This window comes from Octodon degus, unplaced genomic scaffold, assembly GCF_000260255.1.
Source record: "Octodon degus isolate 3935 unplaced genomic scaffold, OctDeg1.0 scaffold00027, whole genome shotgun sequence".
NCBI lineage: Eukaryota > Metazoa > Chordata > Mammalia > Rodentia > Octodontidae > Octodon > Octodon degus.
The window spans coordinates 2191299-2200472 of NW_004524603.1; the positions used below are offsets into that span (position 1 = coordinate 2191299).

The following is a 9174-nucleotide window of genomic DNA, read 5'->3' on the forward strand; positions in this document are numbered from 1 at the left end:
AGGAAACGTGCCTCCTCCCCCCAACCTTCATCTTCGGAAAGATTTTTTTTTTTTCTTTTTAACTCGAAGCCTTCAGGTGAAAATAAAGCAGCAGCAGTGACGGAGGGGGGATGTAGCCTTCTGCAGGGTTAACATCAGAAGACAAGCTTGTGCGGCTGCGGCCAATCAGATGCGCCCCTGCCAGCTATAATATAGTGCGAGAGGCGGCCTGTCTCACAAGCTCTCCAGGCTGGCTACCATTTAAAATCAGACTCTTTTTGTCTCTTGATTGCTGCCTCCCGACCCAACTCCGATGTGTTCCGCTGTCAGCGACCGGCAGCCTGCCATCGCAGCCCCTGTCTGGGCCCAGATCTGCGGAGAGTGCACCGCAGCGGCGGCAGGCAAGGTTATATAGGAAGAGAAAGAGCCCCGCGGCGCGCAAGGGAGCGAGCAGACAGCAAGGCAGCCAGGCGCAAGGCAGGGCGCACACGCACACCGCGCGCACCCGCTCGCGCGCAGACAGACCGCGGGGACAGCTTGGAAGCCACCGGGCTCCATGGGCGAGATGCTGCTGCTGGCGAGATGTCTGCTCGTGGTCCTCGTCTCCTCGCTGCTCGTGTGCTCAGGGCGGGCGTGCGGGCCCGGCAGGGGGTTCGGGAAAAGGCGGCACCCCAAAAAGCTGACCCCTTTAGCCTACAAGCAGTTTATCCCCAACGTGGCCGAGAAGACCCTGGGGGCCAGCGGCAGATACGAAGGGAAGATCTCCAGAAACTCCGAGCGATTTAAGGAACTCACCCCCAATTACAACCCCGACATCATATTTAAGGATGAGGAAAACACTGGAGCCGACCGGCTGATGACTCAGGTAGAAATCCACGCGGGGTGTGGAATGCGTTCCTTCCGGGGTGCTGCGACCAACCCAGCGCTCAGACTTACTCTGTTTGCTTTTCCAGCAGCGAGGAAGGCAGGCGGCTTCCCTTCTCCCTCCCCACCCAGCTCTGGGAGGAGAATGGAGGTTAAGGGTCCAGCCGGGAAGTTTGGGGTGTGGGTGGCTGCCAGCGGCAAGGTATGTGGCCCATTATGGCCCAGATTTGATCAATCTTGCAGGGGTGGTCTTCCCTATCCTGCTGTGCTCTGGCTAGTAACTTGGGGAGACCTTCACTTTGGGGGCATCTGCTCTCACTTGGAAAAGTGGACAGCAGAAAGGGAGAGGGTAGGACGGTCCCCATAATCAGAAAGTGGCGTTCAAGTCCCGGTGCAGGCACGGCCTTGAGCATCAGGGAGCAGAGCTTGCCTGCTTCCCCTGCCCACTGTGGTTCTCCTAGCCAAGCCACCCCACTTGTGACCCACCAGCACCAGCGCCCACGGCTCTTCCCTGGAGAAGCCAGAGGGTGCTCTAACCAGAGGAGGGGCCGTAGAGCCGCCCAGCCCTTTCTGCACGGTGGCTCGGTGCTGGCAGTAGACTCCCTTGCCCCAGTGCAGCCCACAAAGTGAGACCTATTGATATTTCTTTAAGGATGCGCTGGGGTGCTCCAGAGCCCTGAGCGGTGCCTCAGGGGAGGGACTTAGAACTTGTTGGCGTCGTCGCAGCGCTATAGTTTTGAACCTGCTTGCATAAGAATCGGGAGCGAATAAATATTAGTGGAGGAGGTGACGCTGGAAGAAGGAAAGCAAAACATGAATTCTTCTCAGCCTTCCGCCTCCTTTGAGACTTCTGGGCTGCCAATCTTCCAGCCAATTCGGGACTTTGTGAAACTCCACGCACGTATAAAGCTAGAAATGGGTTTCCTTGCAAATATAGGTCAACATCCTTTTTATTGCCCTATTAAAATAATCAAGTCCTACCTTTAGGGCTAGGTGCGCACAGCGGCTGCCTGAGCGGCGCTGGCGGGGCGAGCGCCAGGAGGCGCGCAGAGGGAGGAGGGAGAGCCAGGTGGCCTCGCTCCGCGCTGCGTGGCCACCCTCACCCCCCAGACCCGCACCCAGGTGGCGGGCCAGAGCCGGCGAGAAGACCAGGGGCACCGCAGGAAGGCCCCTCCCTCGCATCTTTCCCGACCACCTTAAATCTGGATCGCGAGTGTGGACGCTCTAGCTTGTGGCAGACAGCAGCAGCGAGCCACAACAGTTAACTGCGCGGGCCAGGGGCGCCTGGCACTTTCAGCTGGCTGGAAGGAGTTCTCCGGCCCGCTGGGGGGGCGGGGCGGGGGTAACATCCCTCGTCATTCTCGGTCCTCGCGAGGGAGGGGCCTTCCTGGGGTCCCCAGGAGCCCAAGAGGAGGGAGGCGATGAAGGAGAAAGCGGCGGGGGCGGGGACACCCGAGGTCCCCTAGCCAAACAGGTCTCCGTACGTCCTTCTAGCCCGAGCCGACGCCAAAGAAGGGGTCCCAGTCGCGCCTCTTTCTCGGGTCTTGGGCCCGCCGCCTGGTGCAGAGCTGAGAGCGCGCGGACCGCGCATCCAGGCAGCCGCATTTCTGCTCCGCTTACTCCCGGCTGATCGATGCCGCGGCTACGATTTCAGCGCGCGCGTGGATGGGCTGTACCGTCGGTCCCCACCGCCTCACGCGCCGCTGACGGCCCCGCGGGAGCCGCCGAGCTTCTCGATCTCGGCGACGGCTCAGAGAGAGCAGCCCCGGGCTGCGGCGCAGGCTCCGCGGGGTGCCACAGCCGCAACCTGCGGCCCTTCGGCCTCTGCCCGCACCCGGAGCCCCCTAGCCGCGTCCCCTGCCCGCGCGCCCCGCCCGGACCCAGTGCCCCGCGCCTGCCACTCTCCCTGCCGTGCAGCATCTGAACTTCTGACCTTCTGTCAACTTCCCTCTGACGAACGAAACGAAAACAAATACTTTTTTAACTTAAGCAATGGCTATTCCCATTCGCCACACAAAAAGAGGGGGAAGACAGCCACGGTGGGGGTGGGGAGGAAAGAGCCAGGCCGGGAGCCTCTTCTGGACTCCCAAAGTCCCCTAAAGACGTAGGCTGCTGGAGGGCGGCCGGGTGTGGGGTGCCCCCCTCGGGCCAAGGTTAAGGGGCGGCGCTGGGGCCGGCCTGGAGGCGCAGGCTGGGCAGGAGGTGCGCGCCGCTTGGAACCTGCTAGCCCGCGGGCCCCTCGCTCTCAGTAACCACCTGATTCAGGCCCCGGTGCGCCGGGCCGTCTGTCTCTCTAACGTGACTGCCGCCCGACTCCCTCAACCATGGCAAGATCGTCCCCAGTGGAACTTTCAGCGCAGTTCTGGAACGCGTGAGCTGCTGGTTAATATTAACTCCGGAGCAGGGAAGCACAGACAGACTCGTTCTCTGCAGGCCGCGGTGCCAGAAGAGGGTGCAGGCGGCGGCCGGGCGGGCGGGAGCCGCAGGGCTGGGACCCCTGAGAGGCCGCTGAGCAGCCTGTCCCTTTCGCACTGGGGCTTGGAGAGGGTTTTCCATCTAAAGGACAGGGGTGCTCCCCAAGCTGGAGGAAAGGAGTGGGGAGAGGTGTGCCTAGCGACAGGGTCTCTGTGGAAGGGTTCTGGCGCCAGGGAAGTCCCTGGCCTGGCTCTGCAGGTAGTGTGGTATAGACCTGGTGGGCGGGAGCAGGCACCGACAACAGCTTGGCCTCAGCCAACTTAAAGCCGGGCCCACGGCCCTGCTGGGCTTCACAGTGGCTGCACAGGGTCTAGGCCTGATTCGCAGCACACGACCTAATGAATTAGTAACCAGTCGGGCTTCCCGGCTTTGCCCATCCCGCCTGGCCAGGCCAGAGGCCTGTACTGCAGCTGCCAGCCAGGCACAGGGCAGGTGGCCCAGAAGGCTGCAAGCTCAGTGCCACTTTGGAGGCCTTGGACCTGATCTGTGTGGGTGCCTGGCCTGTCCAGGCTCCAGGGCTCCTGGCCTGGGTCCCCCACAATTGCCCAATGGTCTACCTCAAGATGCAGGAACCCTGAGTCCTGCCCACCCTGCTTCCCTTCTCCTAATCGCATGGTGGGGCTCAGGTTAAAGCCTTATCTGTTCCCCCTTCCTGGAGAAGGGCGTCTGGGATGCGAGCAGGGGTGCAAGAGAAACTTGGTGGGTGCTTTGCAGCCCACCTTCAGACCCGAACTCTACACTGACGCAGGCTTACTGACAGACTTTCACGTAGAATGCATACCATCCTGGAGATGGCCCACTCAGACCCTCCCCGTCCAACTTCTTTTTGCCTTTCTTCCCCTCTTTCTTTCAGAAAACTACTGGCAGACATAAAAGCCTGCAAGCGCTGACCTGTTACCAGGGCCGCCCCCAGCCCCGTCCCCCCCATTACGTTGTATGTTTAACTCTACAACCATATTACTGGTTTTTATTGCTGCCAAATACACAAAACTTTTCCTGTTGCGCAATTTGTCAGTCCCCTGAATGCTCAAGCAGCAGTCTCTGCAAAATCCTCTGCCTTTCGCCGGGGAGTTCTCCTGCTGTAATTAGGGCCTCGGTCAGAAGTGGCCTTTCCCCAGCCATCTAGCCCAGCCCTTGGGCCTGCAGGAGGTCACAGATGGGCCCCACCCTCTGCAGGAATCAACCTGAAATTGCTTCCCGCACCTCCGCTCGGACCCCTCCCCAGTGAGCCCTTACTATTTGTCTGCAGCTCCCTGCCCTAGTCGCAATGGCGATCGTGCCCACAGAAGTGCAGAGCTCTGGCTAGTGAGTTAGTGCCACCACAGACCTCGCACTGGACCCTGCTGCCTTGCCTAAGCCCTTTCTGGGGGCTGGCAGTATGACCTAGGAATGATGGAGCCACCGGGGTGGGGGCAGAAGCGGCAAAGGGGAGGCACCAGGCCAGGGCTCTGACCTCAGAAGCGGCAAAGGGGAGGCACCAGGCCAGGGCTCTGACCTCAGGCCTAGCACTGCTTCCCATCCCCCCTTAAGTTTGCTCTCCAAGCTGGCCAGACACCATTCTATACCCAGGCCAAGAAAACAAGAGGGGAGGAAAAGAACAGGTGAAAGAAAACAAGAGTACAATCAGGCCAGGCCACAGACAGGCCTGGCAGAGGGGAGGTCGAAGAGAAGGAATGTGGCTGCCCAGACCAAGAATGTTTGTCCTCCTGCCCTGCCTTGCTGGGCACCGCACTCACCTGCTGGCCTTGCACTTGGCGGGCTCCACCCCAGCAGGCACCGACACCTGCGCCCTCACCTTTGGCTTCATTCTCACTGAAGGCAGGCAAGGGGGTATGGGAAGGCCAGGGACACTCAGGCTTTCTGGCTCCTAGGTGCTCAGGTACTGTTCTCCAACACTTCCAGCTGCACCTGGGCCAAGGGTGAAGAGGGGGGACCTCTCACAGGTGTGCAGAAAAGGGACACAGCAGTGGGGGAGGTACAGAGTAGCAGATGGCGCCCCTGGAGGATTCTGGGCCTGGTGCCGGAAGTGTGCAGCTTACCTAGTGTAAGGAAACTAGCCTTGCAAATTCCCTTGCCTTGGATGCACAAGGACGCCTCCTGGGACCCCAGGTTTATTCCACCCAGTGCCCATCTGATGCCCTCTCCAGTCTCCCCACTGCTCCACACACCCGCCCCGCAGGCTAGGCTGCTGCCTGCTGAGGGGCTGGGGGAGTACTAGGACCCCCAGCTAACGTGCGCCATGGCCCTCTCTCCACAGAGGTGTAAGGACAAGTTAAATGCCCTGGCCATCTCAGTGATGAACCAGTGGCCTGGAGTGAAGCTGCGGGTGACCGAAGGCTGGGACGAGGACGGCCACCACTCAGAGGAGTCGCTGCACTACGAGGGCCGTGCTGTGGACATCACCACCTCTGACCGCGACCGCAGCAAGTACGGCATGCTGGCGCGCCTGGCGGTGGAGGCTGGCTTCGACTGGGTGTACTATGAGTCCAAGGCTCACATCCACTGCTCCGTGAAAGCAGGTGAGCTGCGCCACGCCCTGACCCTACGCACACTGCGCCCCTCCCTCCAGGTCTGCCCCCCAAGAAGGTCATGAGGTCACCAGTGTGCCTGCTAGCCTGGTTTGAGAAAGATGAAAAGGAGAATGAGTGCGAGGGAGAAGGGGGCCAGTGACTCCTGGAGTTCTGCTCCTGGCCTGAGCCAAGTACCCTGGGCCAGGAATTGCCCCAACCTTTGAGGCTCCGATGGCCCCAGGTGAGGAGAAGCAGAACCCTGCAGCTTTCCCCACTGCAGGTAGAGAACTAGAAAGGTGAAGGCTGTAGGAGGGAGACTGGCGCTTTCTTGGAGACCCCCCTCTTGGGTGTACTCACAGTACACCCAGTCGAGGCTGGCCTCCAGGTGTTGGCCTAGATCCTTCCTCTCAGGGCCTACAGGCCAACTATGGCTCCCTGCAAGTCCGGGCGCAGTGCATTCAAACAGTGCTCTCTCCTCCCTGCGGGGAGCTCCCGGTGTCTCAATTCACTTAACTCATTCCCTAAGTCTTTGGGAAGAGGTCTGGTAGGGTCCTAAACCCGGTAGTGACCACTTGGCGCCTCTAAAGCCCAAAGGCTCAGCAGCTTTGGTTCTTAGGGGCCTCTGGGTGCCCTGAGCCAGGCGGCAGCAGAGGTGCCCCCATCCCGGACCTGCAGCTGGAGGCCCGCTTCCCTGGCTGGCCCTGGGGCGCCACTCACTGTTGCCGGGAGGAACAGCTGCGCCGCGAGCTGGCGCTGTCACACGTGGTCCCCGCGCGGTGTGCACACCTCGCATCTCCTCAAGCTGTTGCATTTAGCAAGGCTGTCCCCTGAGAATTTCCGAGGAGCTCTGCTCCGGCGCCACCCCTGCCCCGCCCGCCGCGTTTCCCATTTCCTAAACTGTATCTTAAAGGTGAATGTTAATGGCGCGGCACTTCCCAAGTATCGGGGCACGGTTCCCAGGTAAACAAAGCGCAACAGAGGTCTGGGCAGGCGGGAGGGAGGGGCTCGGCTCGACTGGGGCAGCAGTGCGGTCCTGATCGCGGGGTTCTGCGGGGGTCACCCTGCGAGACCCCACCTGCTGCAGCCTGGGCGGGAAGTGGGCCGCCGGGGGCCTCTACCCCACTCGTCCCCCGGCGGTCCCAGGCTTGTCCATCCCTCCGGGCCTCGCCACTGCGTTCCGCCGCGAAGCCTCCTTCTCGCCGCCCCAGCCCGCGGGGTCCCCCTGGCGGGATTCCCTGGAGGTCTTCTCCGAAGTGAGTAGCGGGATCCCGCGGCGAGGGTCCGGGCGCGAATCCCGCGCCGAGCTGCTCATTCGCATTCCGCGCACGCGGGCGGGGGCGCGGCAGGCTGCGTGTCAAGCGGGGTCGTGCGACTCAACGACTCGGGCTCTCCGGCGCCTGGGGTCGCATTCCGGGGAGCTCCGGAGGGCCTCCCACTGCCGGCCCCGCACTTCATGCCGGAGAAACCAATGAGCAGATTAAAAACCTTCTGTAATTCCAGCAGGAAGGTCCTTTCTCGCAATCTCTATTTGCAAAACGCATGATCCCGGAGATTGGAATGCAAAGAAGACGGGGACCTCCCCGCCCCCCTTGGCCCCCCGCGTTCCGCCCCAACCTCAATTATTGAATTATTGTCACCGGGACAGTGAGCCTCGGCGAGCAGAGCGACAGAGGGCCGAGAGTGAGAGCCGTAGTCAAGGGGCCTTGAGAACCGGTGCTCGCAGCGCTCTGAGCAGGCCGGGCCATTTAAAATTCAAATACACATCTCGAGTGCTCGCAGGAGAGGCCTGGCTGTGCAAATAGCGCCTGTGGGGCCCGGGCCGGAGAGCCCTGTGTGAACTGCACACGGGGGCGGGGGGGGGGGATGCACCTGAGCAAATAGGGCGGGGGTGGCCGTGAGCTGCAGAGAGAGCGAGCCGAGCAAACGGGGAGGGGCGACGCGGAGGTGTCCCCTCTTCCGAGAGGGTCTCCTCTTTATTCCAGAAATTACAATGGTAATACTGGGCTTTTTATTGGATTTTAATTAGAAAATCCACACAAGCCTCGGATTTTCACACCTCAGGCAATTCCCTGGAATGTTTGTCCAGTTGCTACAACTATTACAGCTATTTTGCGCCCTCGCCCCCCCCCACCGGCCAACCCCAAGGCCCAGGCTGGGAAAGGTGGGGGACACCCTCGCCGCCTTGGAGCCTCGGCGCCCAGCTCACGGGGTGCTGTGCCCGGCCCAGGGCGCATGGGGAGGGGGTGCGCTGGCGCCCTAGGAGCCGAGACTTCGCGAGCCCCGAGTGGAGAGCAAATATCCCCGGCGCTGCGAGGCGGGAGTGCCGAGCGGGGGATGGGCCGCGCGAAGGCGGAAGCGGGCGCGCCGCGGGCCCCCTGCCGGAGACACCCGCCGCTCGGGCCGCTCTGGAAGGGGCCTGCGCCGCAGCCGGCCCCGCAGTGGTGGGACGGGGCAGGGCCTGCGCCTCCTCGGCCTCACTCTCGTTCAACGCCTGTCCCCTCTCGCCCCTTTCTCGCCTGCAGAAAACTCGGTGGCGGCCAAGTCGGGCGGCTGCTTCCCCGGCTCGGCCACAGTGCACCTGGAGCAGGGCGGCACCAAGCTGGTGAGGGACCTGCGGCCCGGGGATCGCGTGCTGGCAGCCGACGACCAGGGCCGGCTGCTCTACAGCGACTTCCTCACCTTCCTGGACCGCGACGACGGCGCCAAGAAGGTCTTCTACGTGATCGAGACCCGGGAGCCGCGCGAGCGCCTGCTGCTCACCGCCGCGCACCTGCTCTTCGTGGCGCCACCGCACAACGAGTCCGCGGCCGGAGAGCGCGAGGGCGCCGCGGGGGGCGCTCTGGGCCGCCGCGCGCTCTTCGCCAGCCGCGTGCGCCCGGGCCAGAGCGTGTACGTGGTGGCGGAGCGCAACGGGGACCGCAGGCTGCTGCCGGCCGCCGTGCACAGCGTGACGCTGCGCGAGGAGGCGGCGGGCGCGTACGCGCCGCTCACCGCGCAGGGCACCATCCTCATCAACCGGGTGCTCGCCTCCTGCTATGCCGTCATCGAGGAGCACGGCTGGGCGCACCGCGCCTTCGCGCCCTTCCGCTTGGCGCACGCGCTGCTGGCCGCGCTGGGCCCCGCGCGCACGGACCGCGACGCTGGCCACGGCGACAGCGGGGACGGCGGAAGCGTGCCCCAGCCGGCGCCAGGGCCGGCCGAGGGCATCCACTGGTACTCGCGACTGCTCTACCGGATTGGCACCTGGCTGTTGGACAGTGAGGCCCTGCACCCCCTGGGCATGGCGGTAGCGTCCAGCTGAAGCCTGGGCCGCCGGGGGCGCGGGCGGGCGCGGGAGCCGCGGCCA

At 63.1% G+C, this 9174-nt stretch overlaps 1 protein-coding gene across 1 annotated transcript; it reads left to right on the top strand.

Annotated features, from left to right (window-relative positions):
- The first annotated feature begins 251 nt into the window (after positions 1-251).
- Shh (sonic hedgehog) lies at positions 252-9168 on the top strand. The gene is made up of 3 exons (XM_004628968.2): positions 252-844; positions 5576-5837; positions 8351-9168. Exons 1-3 carry the CDS (start codon positions 536-538, stop codon positions 9127-9129), a joined length of 1350 nt encoding a protein of 449 aa, XP_004629025.2. The 5' UTR covers positions 252-535; the 3' UTR covers positions 9130-9168.
- The last annotated feature ends 6 nt before the right edge of the window (positions 9169-9174 follow it).

Excerpts from the sequence above, each read along its gene's own strand:
- Shh (XM_004628968.2), top strand. The coding sequence starts at position 536 with ATGGGCGAGATGCTGCTGCTGGCGAGATGTCTGCTCGTGGTCCTCGTC. Across the intron at positions 845-5,575 it reads CCGACCGGCTGATGACTCAG|AGGTGTAAGGACAAGTTAAA; the intron begins GTAGAAATCCAC and ends CTCTCTCCACAG. Across the intron at positions 5,838-8,350 it reads CCACTGCTCCGTGAAAGCAG|AAAACTCGGTGGCGGCCAAG; the intron begins GTGAGCTGCGCC and ends TCTCGCCTGCAG.